Source organism: Eptatretus burgeri, chromosome 4 (genome assembly GCF_056783735.1).
Source record: "Eptatretus burgeri isolate ZD-2024b chromosome 4, Ebu_testis_v1, whole genome shotgun sequence".
In the NCBI taxonomy this organism is placed as follows: Eukaryota; Metazoa; Chordata; class Myxini; order Myxiniformes; family Myxinidae; genus Eptatretus; species Eptatretus burgeri.
Genome location: NC_140964.1, coordinates 69,301,612 through 69,326,611, shown reverse-complemented (window position 1 = coordinate 69,326,611; position 25,000 = coordinate 69,301,612). Strand labels below are relative to the sequence as shown.

At 42.0% G+C, this 25,000-nt stretch overlaps 1 protein-coding gene across 1 annotated transcript in view; it reads left to right on the top strand.

The window, feature by feature from the left end:
- LOC147028296 (collagen alpha-3(VI) chain-like) overlaps positions 1-25,000 on the top strand; it is a 299,418-nt gene that overhangs the window by 273,301 nt on the left and 1,117 nt on the right. Inside the window, exons 40-53 of the mRNA XM_085876545.1 lie at positions 4,970-5,014; positions 5,223-5,276; positions 9,793-9,855; positions 10,025-10,090; positions 10,384-10,437; positions 10,776-10,811; positions 11,165-11,227; positions 11,395-11,457; positions 14,653-14,715; positions 18,256-18,318; positions 19,618-19,668; positions 21,551-21,586; positions 21,849-21,911; positions 22,029-22,091. Of these exons, the coding sequence (XP_085732671.1) occupies positions 4,970-5,014; positions 5,223-5,276; positions 9,793-9,855; positions 10,025-10,090; positions 10,384-10,437; positions 10,776-10,811; positions 11,165-11,227; positions 11,395-11,457; positions 14,653-14,715; positions 18,256-18,318; positions 19,618-19,668; positions 21,551-21,586; positions 21,849-21,911; positions 22,029-22,091 (783 nt within the window). The remainder of the gene's footprint in view (positions 1-4,969; positions 5,015-5,222; positions 5,277-9,792; positions 9,856-10,024; positions 10,091-10,383; positions 10,438-10,775; positions 10,812-11,164; positions 11,228-11,394; positions 11,458-14,652; positions 14,716-18,255; positions 18,319-19,617; positions 19,669-21,550; positions 21,587-21,848; positions 21,912-22,028; positions 22,092-25,000) is intronic.

Here is a 25,000-nt window from a genome sequence, read left to right as displayed (position 1 = left end):
TGGGGGGTTTGCTATGGTGGCCAGGCCGTTGGCGGGCGTCGTTTGAGAACGGCGGTGAAGCAATCTTTGCTGGATGGAGTTGTGGAGGTAAAGTGGCGAAGGTGGCGGTGTTTGAGTTGTTGGGGGATTATTGGTCCAAAATGACGATAGAGAAAGAAAAATGGCAAACTCCAAGCGTCGCAGCCCAGATGAATCACACATATTCCCTTTAAACAACGGGTGTGGACTAACTACACAAGAACTTATCGATATATCTAACCTGATGAGCTTCCTGGTGTATTGCAAATTTCCACAGCCGTAACAATATATGTATGTATATATATATATATATATATATATATATATATATATATATATATATATATATATATATATATATATATATATATATATATATATATATATTGGAGCAGGTGTGTATTTCGCGATATATTTGTCACTCGCAAAGGTATCGGGCGATGCCGGGTCCCTCCTCCCACCCATGTCCTCTCTGAACTCCCACCACAGCACCTTCACTCCTTCCCTCTGGACTTGCAGCCAACTCCTATCCCCTCTCTCCCTCCATCTCCTCCGAACACCATCCCCTCTGGATTTGCCCCCCACCACTTCCCCACCCACATACCACCCCTCCCCTACCTCCTCCCACCCCATCCCCTCCCTCCTCCTATCACCTCCCACCCCATCCCCTCCCTCAGAACTCACCTCACCCCTTCCCTCCCTCCCTCCTCTGAACCTCACCCCTTCTCTCCCTCCTCCCACCTCCTCTGACCCCATCCCCTACCAATGACAGGAAATGTGAATGGGCATTTGAAGTCTCATCACTACGAACAGTCAACACCCTTCTTTCCCAATTCCCACCAACTTTCAAGACTCGTTCTGAACCTGCTCATGAGATCGAAAGGCTTGTGATCGAAAGAGGATTGATAAGATGGAAAGAGGATTGAGAAGGAAGAAGGAAGAGTGGTGAAATGAGATTGACGAGATTGAAAGAGGATTGAGAAGAAAGAATAAGGGGAAGAGTGGTGAAAATAATTTTCGAAATTTTCCATCACCAATCCTTTCTCCATGTGGCACTTGGAACAGAATATGTAACCATGACAACGGTATTTTTCACTCGAGTAAATCGATGATTACCTTTCCAATGGCAGATAATCAGGTGAAGGTTCAGAGCAGGGGGTAGAGTTCAAAGCAGTGAGCAGACCTTTTTGTGAGCGAAATACGTTGCCAGTGAATGAAGATGACGAAATGTGCGGATATACAATTTTTTCCCCTTTCACTCTTGATTTCGACATAATTATTTAGGCCATGAGTTTTGATCATCAAATATGAAATCCGATTTCGAATATAAGCTTTTCGCAAGCTTGTACAATACATCAATCAATATTGCCAGAAGTCAATCACATTGCACCTCACCTCAAACAGCCAATCAACATAAACCACGAACGGACAGCCATCCATGTCATGTGGGTATATAATGTGGTGGAAATAGGACTACCTTTGGTGGTAGATGCCATTGAAAATCATCTACCTTTATCTAATGAACCTTCTCAAAATTATGATTTGGAGTATAATACGAGGTCTATCAAAAAAGTATGGGACTGACTTCCCAGAAATTTTATTCCAAAAAATATATTGAAATCACAGCTTGTCTCCTTCAAGATAGTTTCCGTCCAGTCTCACACACTTGTCCATCCTCTTCTTCCATGCTTCGATGCACCCCCGGAAAGCTTCTTCTGGAATCCTCCGGAGCTCCATCGTCACGGCCCTTTTGATCGCCTTCACATCAGGAAATCGGGTCCCCTTGATCACCCCCTTGAGCTTGGGGAATAGGAAAAAATCACAAGGGGCCAAGTCTGGCAAATACAGGAATTGCTCCAGAGTTGGCACGTTCCTCTCGGCCAGAAACTGTCGGATGTTCAGGGCACTGTGAGCAGGGGCGTTGTCATGGTGGAACACCCAGGCGTTGTTCTCCCACAGATCCCTCCTCTTGTCCCAGACTGATCTCATGAGGTGCCGGAGGATCTCCTTGTACACGTATTCATTCACTATTTGACCCTGTGGTAGAAACTCGAAGTGGACGATGCCCTTGATGTCAAAAAACGTGATGAGCATCACCTTGACCTTCGACTTCGATATCCTTGCTTTCTTTGGTCTTGGAAATGCTGGACTTTTCCACTGACGACTCTGCTGTTTGGTCTCGGGATCGTATTTGAATATCCACAATTCATCGCCAGTAATGACTCTCCTGAGCAGGTCTGGATCCTCCTCGAGGCGCTCGATAATGTCTTTACAGACATTGACTCTTTGCTGTTTCTGGTCCTTGGACAACAGCTTGGGGACCATGTTTGCAGACACCTTGCGCATTTCGAGATTTTCAGTGATGATGCTCCAGAAAGTGTCCTTGTTGATGGAAAGTTCCTCAGCAATCATCCGCACCATGAGTCGACGATCTGCACACACCATCTGCTTCACACACATGATGTTGTCCACCGTTCTGCACGTTGAAGGTCTTCCACACCGTGGATCGTCTTCAACCTCCTCCCGTCTCTTTTTGAACCTCTTGTGCCATTTAAATGCACTTGTACGTGACAGTGTTTCTTCCCCGTAGCCTTGCTGCAGCATTGCAAAGGATTCGGAAGGTGTTTTGCCAAGCTTGGCAAGAAACTTCAGATTGGCTCTCCACTCACGACTCATCGCGCGACGACTCAACCTAGACAATGTGTAAATCACGATCTGTAAAAAATCACACAATGAGCGCAGTCAACCATCATATATATTGCTGGAATGTTGCGAAAGACTGCAACGCAACCCGCTTATTCAAGTTGTGTAAGTGGGGCACACAGCAGGCTCAGTCCCGTTCCATTTTAGAAGGACCTCAATAAAATTTCTTTGAAAAATTACAAAAATTATGAAGTGTATTTTCAAGAATGTGCCACAGCACATTGCCCACCACTACTAATGTTAAGACGACATACAACTAAAGCTTGTCATGAGGAGAAAGGCTCGGGCCAGAAGCATACCTATTATTAGCCCCCGTTGGACTTAGTCCAAAACAGGGGCTCATTGATTTGATCTTGATTTTCATGTCCATGCGGACATGTGTGTGTCCGCAACCATATCTCGAACATGTATGTACCGGTTTTATTCGTACTTGGCACACAGACAACACATGATGGTGTACATCAGCACATCATTTTTTTTCCATCATCAGATCCAAGATGGCCGACTTTTTAGTTGTAAAAACAAAAGAAAAAATACGGTGTCGAACACGTCCTCAACCATTTCTTGGACATGCATTTACCAATCTTGTTCAAACTTGGTACACAGATAAGGAATGATTTATTTTTTTTGATAAGATTTTTTTTAAGATAAGATTTGATAAGACCACAGATAAGATTTTTTTTACATATGCATGTCTTTTCTTTTCGAGTTGAGATCCAAGATGGCTGACGAGCTGCCATTTTAGTTGTACGTAAGTATGGGCTCGCCCTTTAAACTCCATACAGCAAAATTACTAAAGCAATGGGGACTATGACATTTTATGTCTTCTTTACTTGTTTATTCTGTCTTGGAGAAATTATTCTGCGTTTTTCTGCGAATTCTGTTCAAGAATAATTATGGTTTTATTTCATCAGGAAGAAAGAATGAGAAATCAAAAATATATCAATGAAGAATCAACCTCCAAATAATGTGATTGATGCAAAATTTTCCTTTTTTATAATTGCAAACATGTTATGTGAATTAACAGTCACATTATTACCTTTGCAAACTTTGTTGCGAAGGTTATGTTTTGATCGCTGTGTATTTATTTATTTATTTATTTATTTGTGAATATGTGTGTTTGTTTGTTTGTTTGTTTGTTTGTTATTCGCATAACTCTAAAAGTATTGAACTGAATCGCAGCAATTTTGGTGGGATGATTGGTTATTATCTGAGGACCATTTGATTAGATTTTGGGAGCGATCGGGTCAAAGGTCAAGGTCAAGGTCATGAAAAGGTCAAAATCGTCTTTTTACCATAGCGCGGTCAATTTGTATCCAATTTGCATGCAACTAATGCCAAAATGTTTAGAATTCAATGCCCCATCTTATGATATGTGACATGACACAATGACGTAATAACCCTTATTAGTGGTTGGGAGTCAAAGGTCAGGGGGGGTCACGGCATTGCAAAATGTGCGGTTTTAGACATAACACGGTCAATTCTTATCCGATTTGCATGAAACCAACACCAAAATGTTGACTGTTATGTTCCCCACACTCACATACTAATTACAAAATTAGGAGTACAAAGATCAAGGTTGAGGTCATGAAAAGGTCAAAATCGTCATTTTGCCATAGTGCAGTCGATTTTTATCCAATTTGCATGCAACCAATGCCAAAACGTTGTGAATTCAATGCCCAATCTTGTGATATATGATATGACACAATGACCTCATTACCATTGTTAGCGGTTTGGGTCAAAGATCAGGGGGTAAACGACCTTTATTATCATAACGCGGTCAATTCTTATACAATTTGCATGTAAGTAGATTCAAAATGTTTAGAATTCAATTCCCTATCCTGTGGTGTGTAATATTTGACAGTGACTTTATTGGTGAGTTTAAAGCGTTGGGGGGGGGGGGGGGTGGGGGGTGTCACTGAACTTATTTCTTATAATGTGACCAGTTGTCATCAGATTGACTTGACACCGACACCCAAAAAGTTCAGGGAGTTCATACAGAAATTGTACAATGTACGTGAATCAGTGTCAAACAGCAGGAAATTTAATGTTTTTAAGCCATCATAACACATATCAGATGGCAGATGTGGTATGGGATTAAATACCCTCACAAACGGTTTCTGGGGGGGGGGGCAAAATGTAGCGTTGGCGAAGGTATGCACCCTACTGAGTGCCCGTTCTAATTCTGTTATTTTTTAATATTTTATCATATCTGTGATATGTTTACAGTTTTACACTAATTTTGCAGGGTGTGGAAGGAGAGAGAGCTGTTGATGGTATAAATGGAGAACCGGTAAGTAATGTTTTCATCCTAAATCCAATCAATCTTATAGACATCTGTTAAAGTAATTTATCTTTGCAACTCATCTTCATCTGTAATATTTTATTGCACACAACATGTGTTGCGATACTTACAATGACAGATGAAAAGTTTGTGGAGTAATTTTATTTTACTTGCATTGAAATGTTGATATGAAACTGATTTGTTTAGCTTCACTCAGGGTGAGAATGGGAGATCCGGTCCTCTTGGAATGAAAGGTCTTCCAGGTGTTGAGGTGAGAAGCTTATTTTGAATTATGACATGCTTTGAAATTACTTTCCTTTCTTCTCTTTGACCCTTTAGCTCTCCTCATCTTATTCTTACACTCCACAAATTTAATTATCGTCAACAGTAACACAAATTACAGAAGAGTCCATATCAGAAGAGTGAAACAAAAAATGAGAAAAGTACAAGAAACACAAAATCCATAATTTCCATCCATCCATCCATCCATTGGGATCATACTCTGCATAGAATGGCAGTGCAGCTGAAGCATTGTGCTGGGCTGCCACACTCATTCAACCCCACGTCTATATGTTCCTCACTACTCTATACATGTTAACCTTTCACCCCCACCTCATATTAATTCAATGGGAGAGTGGGATTTGAACTCAGAAACCTAGGATTCCAAGCCCACCACCCTAACCATTATGCCAACACCAGGTCAGGTCAAGTATGGGAGCATGCGCCAGAGCAGCGCGTTGCTGCGTCCACTTTCCGCTGGTACTCCAGGGGCCTCCGCCTGGCCATCCCCCAGGCAGATGCCGGGTCCATTCCCATCTCCTTGAGATGCCGATCAACCTGATGCAACCACGGGGCACGTGGTCTGCCCATTGGCCTCCTCTACTCATGAGGCCCCCTCGCTGAGAGAATCTGGTGAGCAGGATGAGCGTCAGGAAAACGAGCCACATGTCCATACAGCCGCAAATGACGCTCACGGACTATGCAGGTAACAAATCTCATTTGAGTCTCTCTCAACAACCGCTCGTTGGACACAAAGTCCGACCAGTGATAGCCAAGGATTCTCTGAAGAGACCTGGTTCCAAAGGAATTAAGTCTCTGTCTCAGATCCCTGGTCAGAGTCCAAGTCTCACATCCATAGAGCAAGACTGGAAGCACCAAGGACTTGAAGACTCAGAATTTTGTCCTCCCGCACTGGTACCAGCAGGCAGCAGCACGACACCCCATTATCCAGTGAATCCATGACACCGCAGGCCCGACCCAGATGTCTGTTGATCTCTGACTTACAGAGACATGAATATCACTGCCAATGTAATTGAATCTCTCCACGACCTCAACATCCTCACCACAAACAGGCACAGACAGGACAGCAGCATCCAAGATGTCATTGAAAGCCTGGATCTTAGTTTTGACCCGGGAATCCAGGATTCCCAGCAGCTCTGAATCCTCACTCAGCACCTCGAGGGCCCCCAAATGATATCTAAATTCTCCGAAAGAAGACTGCATAGCATCATTTGCGAAATCAAGGTCAGAGATCTTGACATTCCCAAATGATGCACCACAGCTTGATCTCTCCGACATCCTCCCAAGAATCCAGTCCATACAAGTGCTGAAAAGTGTGGGAGTCAGTGCACACCCCTGTCGAACTCCAGTGCCAACTGGAAATAAGTCAGAAATGGTACCATCAAATCTCACAGCACTCTCAGTCCCAGAGTAGAGTTCAGACACCAGATCGATCAGTTTTGGTGCCACCCCACGAAGACCAAGAATCCTTCAGAGGGCATCCCGATCCACTGAATCAAACGCCTTACAGAGATTAACATAGGCTGCAAGAAGCCCCTGCCGAAACTCTCGTCTGCATTCGGTGAGGACCCGAAGAGCAAGGATACGGTCAATCGTTGACCTCTTTGGTGTTAAGCCTGACTGCCCTGGACGCTGGTGCTCTAGCAGATGGTGGCAAACCCTATCAAGAATTATCCGAGAAAAGACCTTGTCCGACACTGAGAGCAGCGTCACCCCTCGGTGGTTGTTGCAGTCTTGGCGATCACCCTTCCCTTTCCAGAGAGGGACAACAAGGCCCCTCTTCCAGTCAGTTGGGATGATGCCTCTGTTCCAGGCAGAGCACAGAACTGCATGCAATGACACAAGTGCAGCATTTCCACCAGCATTGAGAAGTTCAGCATGGATGCCACAGATCCCTGGAGCTTTACCCCATTTCATCCGGTTTACCGCAGCCTGTGTTTCCACAAATAAAGGTGGACTGCAGTTGATTGGAGGGTCAGTAACAGTGATTGTAACACCGCTGATGTCCAACTAGAAAGCTGGTGGATCAGCCTGGTACAACCGCTCAAAGTAGCTGGCCCAGCGGACCTTCACTTCGGACTCTGTCAAGAGCCCACCACCCTCTGCTCTAACTGCAGTGCACTGAGGGATGGGCTTGGATGAACGCAATGCGTGAATTCCCCTGTAAGCAGGATGAGAATCACTTGACCACATGTGATGCTCCACCCCCTCACAGATTCCTTGCACATAGGCCTCCTTGTCCACCCTTAGCGCACGTGCAGTTTTATGCATCAGCTCCCTGAACAGCTCAGCTCTGCCATTCAGCCTGGCCCTGTGACTCTGATCAATGGTATCCAATGTCCTTTGAGAGACAAAATTATTCTTCACCCTCCGTTGAGTTCCAAGACATCCACCGGCAACATCAATGATGGTGGTCTTGAAGGCACGCCACAACTCTTCAGGATCTCCCAAAGTACCCAGACCCCCCAAATCTTCACTCAGCCTGTTCGCAAACTCCTCAGCTACCCTCTCATCCTTGAGCTTGCCAACATCCAGCCTAGTGTGGCATGGTACCATTCTCCTGGATTTAAGGTGCAACTTAAGTGTTGCTACGACAAGCCGGTGGTCACTATTGAGGAACTGAGTACTCCGGTTGACCCTGCAGTTCTGGATCATCCTCCAGCGACCATCAACGAGCACATGGTCAATCTCCTTTGCCACACAGCCAACATTGGAATACCAAGTCCAATGATGAGCTTGTGGGTGCTGAAACCATGAGCCGGCCACCCTAAGTCCATGACTTCTTGCAAAGTCAAGGAACTTAGTGCAATTCAGGTTCACAGTTCCAGACCCATGGGGACCAACACACATCTCATAACCATCCCTATCAGTTCCAGTCGATGCATTGAAATCCTCCAAGACTAGAAGTGTATCTCTTCTGGGGCACTGATCAACCACAGATTCGAGCATGGCATAGAATGCGTCCTTCACGGTGAGATCACTCACCTCAGTCGTAGCATAAACAGAGATAAGGTGAAATGACACCCAAGGAGTGACAAATCCTTAGTCTCATAATACACTTGTTGACCGGTGTTACCTAAATTATCATTGGGGTCAGCTTATAGGACACAGCTGCAGCAATTCCTTGGGCATGGTAACCATCAGAACGACTAGCCCAATAGCCGGTGTAGCCACCCACCATGATCTCGCCGCAATCCGGTCTCCAAACCTCAGAGAGTGCTGCAATACCGATGTCCAAATGCTTGAGCTCAGATGATAACAGAGACAGGTGATCATCCTCTCTTTGTGATATGACATTCCAGGCACCCACCCGAAGGGACCACCTCAGGTCAACCCAAGGAGACTGCCGTCTGGTGGACGACACCTCAGCACCACTCCGGCACACTCTCCCACAATCTGACCATGTTACCCCATGGTTGCCCTCCTGTCATCAAAGATTGGGAGTCCCGAAGGCTTTGCCCCAATCCTGCATCCGCTGAGCTGCCTTGCGAAGGGAAGCTGCACAGGAGGTACTCCCACGGAGTGCGTTTTCAGATTTTTTTTTATGCTTTGAGAATGTTTTGCGGAATTAAGGGTTTCACGGTGGACGGAGTGCAAATCCTGCCACCAACCTCCAAATAAGAAGTAACCCAACTGCAGGAGGACATCCGCAGACACAGTTGGGCATGAGATATGGATGGCCGTTGGCTCACAAGGAGCTCCTCCGCCCTTTGACAATTTTTGCTTTTTAATCCTGCTGGGTGTCCATATCCAAACACCCTCCTCACCAGGAAATCTGGTGGGGGAGATGGTTTAGTCACCGACAACCCGACCATGGAACAGGGTAGTGCAGGTCTACACGATACCTGTAGCAAGTCACAGATCTGATCTGGCCTGACCTGATAATCTGGCCAACACCAGTCATGTAATTACCATCATGTTACGAAAAGAGAAAGAAGTTGGAAAGCTCTGATTTTAAGAGAGCTTGTAGCTAGCCGAGAGTCAATTGCAAAACTGAAGCACCTTTTCCTGAGCCCTGCAAACATTTTCAACTTTAACTTCAAAAGGATTTTTCTTCTATGGTGTGAAAGTGAATTGTTTGGCAGTATTTGTGTCTGTGTAACCATGGTGCAATAGAGTTATTTTTGCATTTTCTCCAAGTCAACATATATCTGTATTCCTCAGCATGATGCCCTTTGCAATATAATGTAGTAGCTCTTTGTGGCATGGTTCTAAAATGCTGTCAACACATTATTTTCCATATTTATTTGGTTTTATGCTTGTTCGAGTTTATCGTAATATTTGCCATAGATTTTGAAACCTGTTGTTTTTTTCCTTTATGCTCTTCTGTGGAGATCCAGGTATTTCATATTTGAATAAAACCATCATAATATTATTTTGAGATAAACATTGGGTTGTCATCCTCAATTTTTGGGGGGTCACTGGCAGTGATAGCTTAATACATTGAAAATTAACATTTTATATGCAGAATTGTGTTTGCTCTTCAGGGACCTATGGGAGGTGTTGGAACACCAGGTGAAAGAGGATCACTTGGTCTTCGTGGCGACCCGGTGAGATCCTCCTTTTCCTTTTGTGTTTCTAAAATGAATCAGGCGCATATAATATCTTGAGTGAATGAAATAAAAACACAGGTCATTGACGTGTTGGATGAATGAGCACAAGACACATCACTTTACGTGTTGAACAGCTGCAGCAAGTGTGACAAATGTTTTGTGGTAGGGCGCACCGGGAGATGATGGCTCTGAGCCTGGAGAAAATGGAGAGCAAGGTCCCATGGGACCTGAGGTAAGACTTTCCTCATATTATTTAATTTGTTGATTTTTTCAATTCATATATATATATATATATATATATATATATATGCGCTACAATATCTGTCAACCACCTTCGATGGTCCTTACCAACCATACCTTGCTCTAGGAAACTTTCCACTGAATTTTGTCTTTTTGACATCTGATTAGCAGTCAATGTTATGACTCATCACCAAATTCCCTCTTACAGAGCATTTCTGTCTTCACATCAAATCAATCGAATATGGAATTCAAAAATTGCTTTTATATTCTTTGTTTTCCTTTCAGGGTAAACCAGGAAATGATGGGCCAAATGGCGGGAAGGGTGATGATGGTCTTCCCGTAAGTTCATCTTTCATTGCACTCCCATTACATGTCTCGACTTGCACTTATTTTCACTTTTCTGTTTTCACAAATTTGAACTTTACAGGTGTTATTGATTTTTCTCTCATTTAAACACTTTTCTGCAACACTGTAAATACTACACAAATTAAATATATTTTCCTTGGAGATGACTTTTATAAAGAGATTTAGTTGGATAACGTAAACTTCATTCCATCATCGTCGTTCATCTTTTGGTTAATGTTTTAGCCACTATTATTCCCATAGTTCGAAAGTGGCTTTGTTAAAGTTTTTGTAAATCTTTCTCCTTTTCCCCCTACCCCACACACTTATTTCAGGGGCTACAAGGGCATCGTGGGCCACCTGGACCAAGGGCAAGTTGTTACAGCTCCTGCTAACCGCTCGGTGGTTGCTCAGTCGCAGCGGTATCACTTATTGTCATCAATGTTATTGTTGTTATCCTTTTAAGAACTGCTTCCTTGGCTTGGGTTCTAATGTGGCTCCGATTGAAAAGGCCCCAGAATTTAGGTTGTACTCAACCAGCTATTGATACAAGACCATTGTATTTATCCAAATGCTTGGACATATCAAACCCAAACTTCATGGTTAATTAAGGTGCATTTGCTTTGGAGTTATCTCACACTGATGGATAGTTTATGGTATTATTATTGTTATTTAAAACACCTTGATCAAGAAGACACGTTCACTGCTTTTTTGTCATGAACAGGGTGATTCAGGGAAAGCAGGACTTCCAGGACCTCCTGGTACTTCTGGAATAGCGGGGCCGAGGGTAAGGAGCATAATTCCTCGAGGATAACACCATTGCCACATTTTTAGTCATGAGAGGGTGGATATTCATGGCTATCCTTTTCAATACTCCCAGATATCATGGATAGCGATTATGTATAACAAAGGATTCTGGGATAAAGGCTTAAGAGATTCACATGTACTTTGCAGGGGAACCGTGGGGTGGAAGGAAAGGATGGTGTACAGGGGGCAGAGGGTCTACGAGGTCCGAGGGTAAGCAAATTACCATCATTTTGTGCTCTTTTAACACCCACTTTTATGGACGTTCAAAAACTGTTGTTAATTGTTATAGAGCAAGTGTTAAACATTTAATTTATTTTCACTTAAAGTTTATACAGTTTTAGCTCGAACTAAAATTGAGAGAAAAATGTTTCTGAGAAGGAAAGTGAAACCTGAAAGTGTTGTTTGTTTGCGTTTACGTACCACGATTGGCAAGTTATTGAAATTATTGGTTAATTATGTAACAGGTTCATAATTTTGTTCAAACTGAAATTGTTTTTTTCAATTATAAAAAAACGTATTGCCTTGCTTCATTTTACCCAAGACTCGCAACATGTAGTCAAGTGACATGTAGTCATGCCTACATGTCGCTTCACTGACGGTTTAAAAAGAGAGCATGTTGCAATTCACAATCATATTGCACATATATCTGTGAGTCTCAATGAGGATGTAAAATGAAGAACTGTGCGGTTATATTGAGAAAAGGAAATTTGAGAAACAAAGGAAATACGATGTAAGAGGTGAAAAGAGAAGATATGGTAATTGTGGAGAATGGAATAGAGGAGCAGGAACATGGTTAGATGGTGGGAGAAAACAGGAGGAAGGCCAGGTATGGGACTCTCGGACTATACAGGTAACAAATCTCATCTGAGTCTCTCTCAGCAACTGCTCGTTGGACACAAAGTCTGACCAGTGATAGCCAAGGATTTTCTGAAGAGACCTGGTACCGAAGGAGTTTGGTCTCTCCCCATATCAGATCCTTGTTTAGAGTCCAAGTCTCACACCCATAGAGTAAGAATGGAAGGAACAAGGACTTAAACACTTGGACTTTTGTCCTCCTGCATGGGTACCAAAAGTGCAACACACCACGATCCAGTGAATCCATGACTCCGCAGACCAGACCCAGACGTCTATCGACCTCTGGCTCACAACATGCGGTGACATGAATATCACAGACTAGGTAAGTGAATCTCTCCATGATCTCAACATCCTTACCACAAACAGGTACAGACAAGACAGCAGCATCCAAGATGTCAATGAAAGCCTCAACCTTAGTTTTGACCAAGGAAATCCATAATCCCAGTGGCTGTGACTCCTCATTCAATGCCTCGAGGGCCCCGACAAGAAAATCCAGTGTATCCATAAAGATGACCACATTATCTGTGAAATCAAGGTCAGAGATATTGACATTCCCAAAGGATGCACCGCAACTTGTTCTTTCCGATATGCTCCCCAGACTCCAGTCCATACAAGTGTTGAGAAGTGTATGGGCTAGGACGCACCCCTGATGCACTCCAGTAACAACTGGAAATAAGTCGGAGATGGAACCACCACATCTCACAGCACTCTCAGTACCAGAGTGTAGTTCAGCAATCAGATTGATCAGTTTTGGTGGCACCCCACAAAGACCAAGAATCCTACAGAGGACATGCCAATTCACTGAATCAAACACGTTGTGGAGATCAACATAGACTGTGAGCAGCCCGTACTGAAACTGTCAACTTAATTTGGTTAGGACCCGAAGAGCAAGGATACAGTCAATCGTTGACATCTTTGTTGTAAAGCTTGACTGCTCTGGATGCTGGTACTTAAGCCCCCCCCCCCAAATTCTTCAGCTACCCTCTAATCCTTGAGCTTGCCAATATCCAGCCTAGGCTGGGATGGTACCATTCTTCCAGATTTAAGCTGCAACTTCAGAGTTGCTACAAGAAGTCCCTGTGGTTGGTCTTGAAGTACTAAGCACTCCGGTAGACCATGCAGTTCTGAATCATCCTCGAGCAGCCATCAATGAGGATATGGCATTGGAATACAAAGTCCAGTGAGGAGTCTGTGGGTGCTGAAACTATTAACCAGCCACCCTAAGTCCATGACTTCTTGCAAAATCAAGGAACTTGATGCTATTCTGATTCACGGTTCCAGACCCCTGGGAACCAGCACATGTCTCATAACCATCCCTATCAGTTCCAGTCGATGCATTGAAATCCCCCAAGACTCAAAGAGTCTCTCACCTGGGGCACTGATCAACCACATACTCAAGCGTGGCATAGAATGCGTCCTTCACAGTGAGATCACTCGCCTCAGTCAGAGCATATACAGAGACCAGTGAAATGACACCCAAGGAGTGATGAATCCTTAGTCTCATAATACACTTGGTGGGTCAGCCTTGTACCTCAATTATCATGAGAGTCAGTTTATTGGACACAGCTACAACAACTCCTTGGGCATGGTAACCATCATAGTGACCAGACCAGCAGTAGGTGTCACCATCTGCTATGATCTCACCACTATTCAGTCTTTGAACTTCAGAAAGTGCTGCCATACCAATGCTCAAACGTTGGAGCTAAGATGAAAGCAGAGATAGGTGATCATCCTCTCTTTGGGATAGGACATTCCAGGCACCCACCCAAAGGGACCGCCTCAGGTTAACCTGAGGAGACCGCCGTCTGGTGAAAGACACCTCAGCACCACCACGACACACACCACCATAATCCGACTCATGAAGGTTACCCCGTGCTTTTCCTCATATCAAAGAATTGGGGTCCTGAAGGCTTTGCCCCAATCCTGTCATCCAGTCAGCTGCCCTGTGAAGAGCTGCCACCAATGTACTAAAAAGAGCTATCCAACTGCAGGAAGATGTCTGCAGACACAGTTGGGCACCAGATATGGATGGCCGATGGTTCACAAGGAGCTCCTCCGCCCTTTGACAGGTTTTTGTTTTTAATCCTGTTGAATGTCCATATCCACACATCCTCCTCACGAGGAAACCAGGTGGGAGAGACGGTTTAGTCGCTGACAACCCGACCATGAAACAGGTTCGCATAGGTTTTCATGGTACCTGTCGCAAGTCACAGATCTGATCTGGCCGGAAATGACAATAAAATTGAAAGGAACAGAGGAAGATTGAAAGGAAGATATAAATAAAGGGAATTTGTGGGGTGTAATGGTCAGAAGAGGGTAAAATGATATAGATCATCCTTTGTCATTCCAGAATTTGATTTAAAACATAAATTTACCACCAAAATTAATTCAGTATTTTCGGCAATACGATGATTTGTCAGATTTGTATTGATGTCAGAGTAAATGGATCGGTACGCTTATATATTATTCTTGCAGGCAAACCATGTAAGCAAAAGTGCATTTTATCTGACATGTGTGTGCAATGGAAATTGCTTTGATTATTTTTTTTAGGGTAAAATAGGTAAACCTGGACCCGAAGGTGATGAAGGGAGTGATGGGCCTCGAGGCCAAAAGGTGAGCTTTACGGAGTATTTTGATTATTTCTATCATTGGATCCTTTGGCATGTGCTGATATGCTAACCTTTTTTCCGACTGCTCTTTGGTTATCATGTGTCTGTAATTGGGAGGAAACATCTTTAACTGAAGCAGATGCTTTACCCTCGGGATTGTCGGTTTGACCGTGTTTTTTGAACTCACCCAGAACCGCTCATGCAACATACAACATGAAGACATGCTGAAAAGATTACGAATTTTAACTTTGAAACAGTACACTGTGTAAGAATTTATTGATGTCTGATAAGCAAGATGCTTCTCTTTCATTCTGATGAGAGTACAACATTTTCAAAATGGTTGATATGATAAAGTTCGATAAAATAAGGAGTATTACATATAAATGATTCCTAAATTGAGATTAGATTACGTAAGATTGTAAAATTAAGAACTGGTCTTGCCGGTGAAGGCTAGTGTTGATCTGCATTCGTGGACAGGTGGAACAATGGATGAAATCAACAGGATATTGATTGAGGTATGCTAACAGCCGTGGTAAGAAAGGGGAAACTGATGTTTTGTCCATTAACCCTTATTCAGAGCAAAAGATGACAAAGGGTTAACGCTCGTGATCCACCAGACCACAAATTACAAGGCATAAATAATTATTTAAGTTTTTATGTTATCATGTAAACATTTATTACCCTCGCCGAAGAAGAGCGTATTGCATTTGGGTCCATTTGTATGTTTGTCTGTTTGTTTGTTTGTTTGTCCGCACAGAACTTTCGTGTTTTCTCCGCAACCACTTGTCAGATTGAGACAATTTTCACCATTGGTGCGTCTACTCATGTGAAATGTTTTAATGATAATTTTGATGTCATAGGTCACGTGGTGTGGCATCCATGTTGGAACAAGGACAAATGTGTCCAAGAACTGTGTCATAAAGGTTTTGTCTTCACCAGAAGAAGAAGAACAACAACAACAACAACAACAACAACAACGCGGAGCTCTCTTAGAGCGGGCGTTCGCAACGCGACACCGCTAAAAATGGAAAAAAACTTTGGACCTCTGTTTCTCCAAAGCCACAACAAGGAAAAAAACTTGAAACTTGGCATATAGCAAGTACTCCTTATGGGGAATGTGTGATTTTTTTTAACGACATCATAGGTGCCTTCATTTTGACATCATAATTGCAAATGTAGAACGCTGCATCTGATCAGTATGAAATTTTTTGGGATCTTCTCGGGATAAAATGGTCCACAATTTTTTTGATGACGTCATCGGTCACGTGATTCGGCAGCCATATTGTTTTTGAAAAAAAAAAACCTTCAAAAATCTTCTTCTCTGCAATGGCTGAACCGGTCATCACTGCCAACATTTATAAAGTGGCAGTTCTAATTCTGTATCTTATTAATTACGTAATACACCAGTATACAAACACCACACAAAATACACCACACAAAACTACACAAACGCCACACCACACAACACATCACACCACACAAAACAAGTCCTGGCGAGGGTCTGCGATCTCCAATTGCTCTTTTTTTGGATCGTGGGTGCCAGCAGTGACCACTATTTTTGTTGTGTCTGTGTGTCTGTCTGTCTGTTTGTGACCCTCTCCAGAGCATAGCTCCATGACGTTTGATGCGATCTTTATGAAACTTGGACACAAGCGAGATATCATGGTCTAGTTGTGTCATTTTGTATGAGGGGCGTCCCACGCCCCTTGTGGGCAGAGCCACGTCCACTTGAAATTTATTTATTTATTTATTTTCTCGATTTTTTCTCGCAATTTCATTTCCTAGAAGCTGCGCGTAATGTCCATAAGTACAACATATAAAAAATCCGATTTGATTTGGTCAATTTTGACGGAAGAGTTAGGTTTTTACGGTCGGGCTTCCTCAAAAGCTTCCACTAACTGAATTGTACCTATCGTGGCATTGTTCAATAATGCCCGCGAACCATCATCGCCTCCCGGCTAGTCTTGTTTACATTCTGTGTAAGTGGTCCATGATACCGATTTGTAACATTGTTTATGGATCAGTGACCTCTTTTTGTTTTCACTGCCAATTTTATATTTTTCTCATATGGTTAATCCATGATGTAGACTCGTTTGCTTGAATAATTTGGAATTTAACTTAGCAATTATTTGCATTTTCATTACTCTTATTTACATCTCATAATAGGTTTTTTAACCAACTGTTCAGTTTTACTGATGATTTCAAGATAGTTCCAAAACTACATAGTTGTTGATCTAAACTTTTCAAAATCCATGTGGCTTTTTCACACTGCCTTTTACATCAGGCTTTGTGGTAATTTCCTTCAAGGAGATCTTATGTCATTGGAATATGTTTGTAAATGATTTTTAAGCAACTGGAAGTAACAAACCACTTTTTTCCTTTCCTAAAAACTTCTTTATTATTCGTTTGATTCATAAGTGGATATTATTTAACATTTTTGTCACAACATTGACTCTTGTTGCCAAAATGTTTATAGAAACTGAGTGTAAGATCTGTCGACATTAACTTTGCTTTATATTGATACAAATCACTTTTGGAATGTTTTCCAAAAAGTTTGTTTTTGTTCTTTGTGATGAGAAATAGCTTTAAAAACATTTATTTGATACTCAGAGCATTCAAACATTGCAATTTCGATCTCAGCCTTGTGCACATGAAATAATCATCCATCTTCACAACTATCCATGAAAAAATATCATTGTTGAACAACGATCTTAAATTCTTAATATATTAAATTTGATGCTTTACCACATAAAAGATGATCTCACAGCAAAATAACTTGGCCATATTCTGCCCTCTAATCATCAATCAGCTACCCAATAGTGATTGACTGACTACCATATTCATGAATATTGAGACTTTGTGCTCAGCTAGGAAGCAAGAAATTTCTTGCTTTCACTTTCCAAACTCACGTTCCTTTGTGAAATGCAGGGCTGCAAAGCCATGTGTTAAGCTAAAAAGCCAAAGCAAACATGGTAATTGTCCAGAGGCCTAACACGGCAAGATGCCTTGCCGGATCTTGGTGAGACGGGGCCCTGTGCACATGATTCTAAAGTGTTTGCTTCAGGGCATGGCTTTGTGACTGCTGTGTGTGTCAATGGGAGTTTCGGAAAACATGATGTGTATGTGCAGGTGTCATAAAAAGTCATGTATGTGCAGGTGATGCTCTGGGAGAGGAAATAGAAAGTACACATTTATTGTGCTTATCATGTTTTGAGAGAATCTTATGACATGTAATTTGAGAGATCATAAAAGAGCGAATATGATAAAGGATATCAGAACAAACTGTTAAAGATCCAAAGTGTATAATGAACTATAAAAGTAATAATTTAGGTCTCACACTTGCAACTCCCCCTCCCCTCCTCCTCACCCTCCCCCTCCCTCTCTTCATGTGGGAGTTATGCAAGAAGTTTGGGCCTTGCAGCTGAAGTCCATACAATGGTTCATTATTGTGCATGGCTGTGCTATTGTGCACAAAGGTGATGTGGTGCATATGCAGTGGTGATGGATTGTGTTTGCAATGCTTTGAGATGTTTCAATTCTGCAGGGTGAGCCTGGAGTTGCTGGACCAAATGGACTGCCAGGGCCTCCAGGACCACGTGGAGGGGCGGTGAGGATTTATCACCCATCAGAGGGAATGCTAGAATAATGCATGTACCATGATAGAAAGGTAGGAAGAGAGATGATATGAGGGAAAGGGTGTCACATAGAGGGAGAAGATGAAGCAAAGAAAGAAAAATTGACACAGCAAAAGACTCAATGGTAGAGGGTGAGGAAGTTATAAAACCAAAGTTTAACAGTATCAGAGAATGGGAGGGAATAAGAAGAGGATCGAAAAAATATGTTCAAATATGGAGGTAGAAAGGGAGTTGGATTGAAGGAGACAGAAATATGTAACAGAAAAGACCGTTGAGACATTGAAAATGAGCAGAGATGAGGGGATTTGCAGGGGGAGAGGAAGTGCAGAGTTTTCTATTATGATAACTCCCCCAACCAGTATCCATGATGATTTGATGCATTTCGCTGCATTTTATGGCTTAGTGAATACAGAAAATATACACAAACATGGTATTTGTTTCTCTCTACCGATTATTATAGTGAAGTCATTAACTGCTCTCACATGTACTGGACGTGTATTCATGGCAGAAGAATGTTTGTTTAAATAAGAATGACAAAATGCCCCACAATATAATGTATTCTGAGGGCTTTCCGCAATGGCTATTGTGAATCACAGAACAATACAGCAAAAGTGAATTATTTGTTGTGAACTCATCCTCTATCTGTCCTACCGATTGAAACACCAGCACCCCCTGCATCTCCCTCGAGGATTCTTCTTCCGATTTCCGTTTTACTTTCTTCCGCATGACTCTTTGCTGTCTGCAGCAGCATTTTACTTCCAGTAACCAAGCCTGGCCATCGTGCCACTCCTTGTTCGATTCAAATTTGCATTTTTCTTCTTGTGTGCATTTATTGGCAAAATCAGTTTTGCCAACATTTGCTGTTTTTATATTTAATTTGTTTCTGGTCCCCCCTATTAGCTTTATCATTTGTATCTATGTTACCTTCTGACAGGTACAGTGTTTATTCTCATTTTAACACATACAAATGAAATCTGTACAAGTCTGGCTTGAAAAAGAACATCAAGTTTTATTTATGAGTGGTGATGAGTAAATCTGTGACCTAACAATAAATAAATCACCGAATTGAGAAATATATATTTTTCAACATATTTCTGACAATTTTTAAACTGTATTTTTAGACACTCTCCTAATAAATAATCACTTTTTTTTCTATTTTTGTTTTCAGCCACAGATTTATTGAATCATGAAAAAAAAAAAAATACAAATATGGTTTGAGATGTTTGAATGCAACCGAGATCGATGTTTTTTTTTTTGGATTTTTTTGATAGGGTGTAGCAGGAAGAGACACTGTCGGTCCCATCGGAGAAATGGGTGAAAAGGTATGGTTCTAATATGTTAAAGTTTTATTTTGTGGTTTGATGTCGTTTGGCGTACAGCGGTCATGTCTGTGAGGATGCTGGCCTGGGATCCAGAGTTTGGTGGTTTTATAAATTCAGTCAAAGGCAGCGTTATTAGGGATTTGGATTTTAAGCTTCAGGAAGTCTACATTGCTTCAGGAGAACTGCCACGTCGCTATTACATTGTCAGTCAATACCAAGCTGGCTCTTTAATGAAGTTCAAGGTGGAGACGACTTTCCTACCCCAACTAGTTTGGCCTACATGTGAGGCTAGTCCCTCATGTGGTTGACTATTATACCCCACCATTGTTAAAGGAGGTCATTCTGAATGACGATTGATCTTACACTCTCCTAAAAGCAATTTATACATTGAATTTAAAGCAATGTATACTATTTATTTTACACTCATTATACAATACCTTAAACATTATCACTAAAAAACATTTTTTCTTCAATACCCAGTAGCAGCTGTATGATGTGAATTTTTACAAAACACCACATTCACAAACAAATGGCAGACTAATGCTTTAGTTACAAATGTAAAGCCACAAAGACATGGGAAGCAGTGGGGGGCAGTGGGGTGTGGGGGTCATAACATTTGCATCAAACGTCTGTCCATGTGAATGGAAAATCTTTTGGGCTGGAAAGAAACAGTTTTGCTGTGGTACAACATGTGGTAGAAATCATTGTTGCAGACAGATCGCCATACCTGTCACCTGAGTAATAATTGTAGTTCATGGTTACTCGGCAAGACAATAGGAAAGCAGTTTGTCACCATCGAATTTATTCTTCTGTATCTACTGTAATAAATGAATTGTGGGAATAAACTCACAATTGGAAAACACACTTAGCAGTATTGGAGACAGAACTGAAGTTTATTTGGTTTAGTGAGGTTTATTGCAGGAGAACAGTTTTGTTGGCTCAAAATTTACACAGTCAGCATTTATGGCCTTTAAATACTTATAGGCATTTTATTATTGGAGGACCATACTTGATGTGGATGGAGGAGGCAGGAGGTGAGTGTTAAGATGGCAAACAGAATTGTGCTTGTATACATACGAGCGGTGCTAATAACGTTCTCGGAACGAGATGCTCACACCAGTGAGATACTCCCAAGACACTGACACTAATGTATGTTTTTATTTTTCAATGTGTCAGTACACTAGTACAGTATACATATTTGGAAAGAAGATATCAAGATTTGTTTTTTTATGCCTTGTTATACTGCTTTGGCATGTGTTGGACTGTTGTGAGTTTCTCATTTGTAGAACATTGTGAATACCATACAAACCCCATAAAGAACAGCAAAGTGGTTTTAATTTCATGTTCTGATATTTATGTATTAGGCTGGCAGGATAGCCAAGAGGCATGAATATGAACCTCTAAGCTGTATCGCCTGGGTTTGAATCTCAACCGAGCTATAAACTGTCACCCTGGTGTTTTACAGGCAGGGTGAGGCATCAATGTGTGTACCGTCCCTTGGATGAACATTAAACTGGATGTCCTGTCCACTGGCATTAATTGCTGGATGTTAAAGATCCCACGGTGTCCTTCGCAAAGAGTAGGCAAGCTATTGCCGACACCATGCCAAATTCGTTCCTAAACTGTGTGAAACAAGTGGTTTGGTGTTCTTGGGGTTTCCTTGCCACCGTGCTATACTGTTTGCTATCTGAGAGTGTGGTTGCTGTTGGGGCAGCAGCTTCGACACTTCAAACAAATTGACCAGGCGGTCTTGTTTCAGGTGAGCATGCTTCTTTGGATAGAAAGGGCAACCTGCAGTTCTATTTTATACATTCAAAGCAACGTGTTGGTTATTTTAGTTACATAACGTTTAATCTTGTTTCTTTTTCTTGTTTTATAACAGGGAGAGCCTGGGTTCCTTGGCTTTCCAGGCAAAAAGGTAAGGTGTTATGCCAATAACAGTGTATAGTGCTGGGCTATGCAATCTAATGCTGTCTTTACTTGTACAAATCATTTCCAAACAAGACACCTTAATGTCGTATGAACTATGTTTTCACCTTTCCACAAAGCACCATCCTCTTTAGGTGCATAAACCCATGTGTGAGCTTTTCACATGACTTGTACTTGGTAATGTTTTGTTGTGGAAGGTTTAGTGTTAAAATGCACTTCATTGCTAAACACATTCTTTGTACCTGCCACAGGGTAATGAAGGACCAGTGGGGATGAATGGAACAACAGGACCGAAAGGAATCCGGGGTCGCAGGGTTAGAAAAATACAAATATTTAAGCACAAAAGCATCAAAAATTTGAATCAGTCAGTTAATCATGTGTCTGATAGATTAGAATACATGACTTAAACTCCAAACCTATGTGCTTTTCAGGGAAATTCTGGAAGGACGGGTGATGTCGGCATAGCAGGCGATTCTGGTCCATCAGGCAGGAGGGTAAGGCTTTATACATTTCCTCCAAAGCTGGTCTGCTCTTATACTTTCTGCTGATCACATAATCATATTTCCAAATTATCACAAATGTATCTCAAGAACATGTTAATTTAAATCAACTCCCCCCACCCCATCCCCCAAAAGTAAAATATAGGATGTGGAACATTCATAATTTTTTCCGAACAAAATATTCACAGTAGTCCAAGATGAGTCAAAAAAGTTTGAGTCATGTTTGTAAATATACATGCCTCGTCATACTTTCCATGTGAAATGGAACATATCCTTCAATCCTAAAAAGTCTCACATTTCCACCCCATCACTGCTTTATCATTTCCAAACAAACCCACCTTTCTGTTTCCTTGCCAGTCATCCATTGGAAGAAGTTCAGTCTCTGGAACTTCGAGGCCTCACCATCAACCAGGACTTTTCCTGGGCTGACCACATATCAAGCCTGGCCTCCAAAGCCAGCTGCAGACTGGGCATCCTCTGTCAATTCAAGTATTTTCTTGGAACATCAGAGCTACTTATTCTTTCCAAGCCCTTTGTCCACAGCTCAATGGAGTGCAGTTCTCTGCTCTGGGCTGGTGCATCAGCATCACATTTTGTCTCTCCTTGATATTGTGCAATCCAAAGCTCTCAAAATTATTGGGATCTCTAATGCTGAGGCCCAAGATATGTCCTTCCCATCAGTGTTTAGAAACACCTAATCCAGATAAACAGTCCATTCACTGGCAACGATCCGTCAATGGTTTGTGTCGCAAACGCCTATCCACTCGGCCTTGCACTTGTCCACATGGTTGGGAGTTCGCAGTATTAGCAGCTTCCCATTCATCGAGCTGACAAAGTTCTCCAAGTCTTTCATTGTGCAGAGGCACAGCCATTTCTCTTATGTACTTTTCCATGTATTTTCAGCTTATTTCTGAAGCTTTGTAAGCCATTCCAACAAACAAAAGTTATCTCTGACACACAGTATACTTTATGATTCTGTTTATAGATTCATATCATTCAAGAATAATGTGCATTGGAGATTTGCTCATACATGTGCAGTCATTAGTTGATGGTTGCTTGATTTCTGAGAGTCCAGCTGTGCTGCGAACACATTAATTGCATTCTGTAGATTGTGTCAGGAATGTAGCCACACAATGGCCTACCGTTTTGGGGATATTTACCTTCCACCAATGAATGTGAACAGGTGATACAACTGGCTTAATGTTCTTTGAAGGGCAATGTAATTGTTGGTGCAATACTCTGCCTGTAAAGTACAAAGATAGTAGTTTGTAGTCAGGCCAGTTATCAACCCAGATGAGTAAAATCAATGGCAAGTATGCTATACCTGAGCTCTCCTTTCAGCCTTGTTTAAGAGATAATTTTATGACATTGGATATAAAACATGGAAAACTAGAAGGGCACTCGGTTGAGGACAGATCTCCGCCATGCAATGCCTGATCCAGTCGAACATACTGGGCCCAATATTTTTTGAGATTTCATTATATATATATATATATATATATATATATATATAATTTTTTGGATCGACCTCTCAATGGTGAAGAATATCTTTAAGATATTCTTTGATCCTGATTCTGATCTTTAACAAAATCTACTCAATTTGCCCTTGTCACACACCTAACCTGTCCAGCAAGTTTTGTCCGAATCCGTCCCCAACTTTTTCAGATATCCTGCACACAAACAACCAAACAGACAAGCAGACAGATGGGTGAAAACATAACTTCCTCCCACCTTCGGTAGTAGAGGTAACAATAAGCCAGAGTAGTTTTATCTCTGTTTTTAAGTCATCTCTACCGAGATGACCTAAAAAAGCCGGACCAAATGTCCGTCCGTCCATCCGTCCGTACGTCCGTCCGTCCGTCAACAATTTTTCTTTCCGATCTTGATGAAACTTAGTATGTGGGTAGAGGTCGATGAGTGTTGCACAACGATATAACTTTTGTCCGGGTTCAAGGTCAGGGTCAAGGTCACGAGGTCACGTAAGTTATAAAAATCGCCATTTTCAAAACCTATCTCGTCTGTCATTTTAGGAGATATCTGTCAACGGTTCATCGATTATGATAGTAAAAAACATTGTAGAGATGACCGTCACCCCCACACGGGGGTAATTTTTGTAGTTTGCAATGGGAGGGAGGGGCATATGAGGGGCAGCTCAGTTTCATAAATAAGGACGTATCATTACCCTATCTTATCAATGACATGTCAGCTCTCCAAATATTACTAAATCACTGCAGCACCATACAGCCATGCTTATGGTATACTTCAGAATTTGTTGACCATTGTGTACACTGATTTTATCATTCAACAGGATTGTGCACATGCCTTTGAGTTGTCTGGCCCGGGTTTGATTTTCACCATGAGTATAATGTGTCAAATTTGTGGTTTGCAGGCAAAGTGTTGCATCAGAAAATGTGCCATCCCTTGGATGAATGTTAAGCTGGGGGTCCTGTCTGTCATAATTTGCTGGTGGACAATGAATATCTCAATGGTGTTTTTTGAAAAGAGTAGACGAGTTAAGGCCGGCACCTTAAACAGATTCCACAATCCTGCTTTAGCTGCCACTGGGAAAGTGTAATCCTTGGCCAAGAGCTGCTTTGGCAGCACTGTACCTGTCTTTGGGCCAAACCCCACAGTGAGAGTGCTTGTATGAATACTCACAATGTTTGAAACAATTTAGTCATGCGTCCTCAAGCTAATTATGTTGTTTGTGCTGCAACCTACTCACTCCAGTGCCACTGAAGCACACAACACTCCTATTCTCACACTCCACATCCACACTCCACTATCTCGTTCACATCCACAACCCTATCGATCTTTATTCAACATCTCTGTAGCCATGAAACCAGAACCTACTCTGGCAGAAGGAATCTGTGGAAATAAAAACAACAATTATAGAAGGGGCA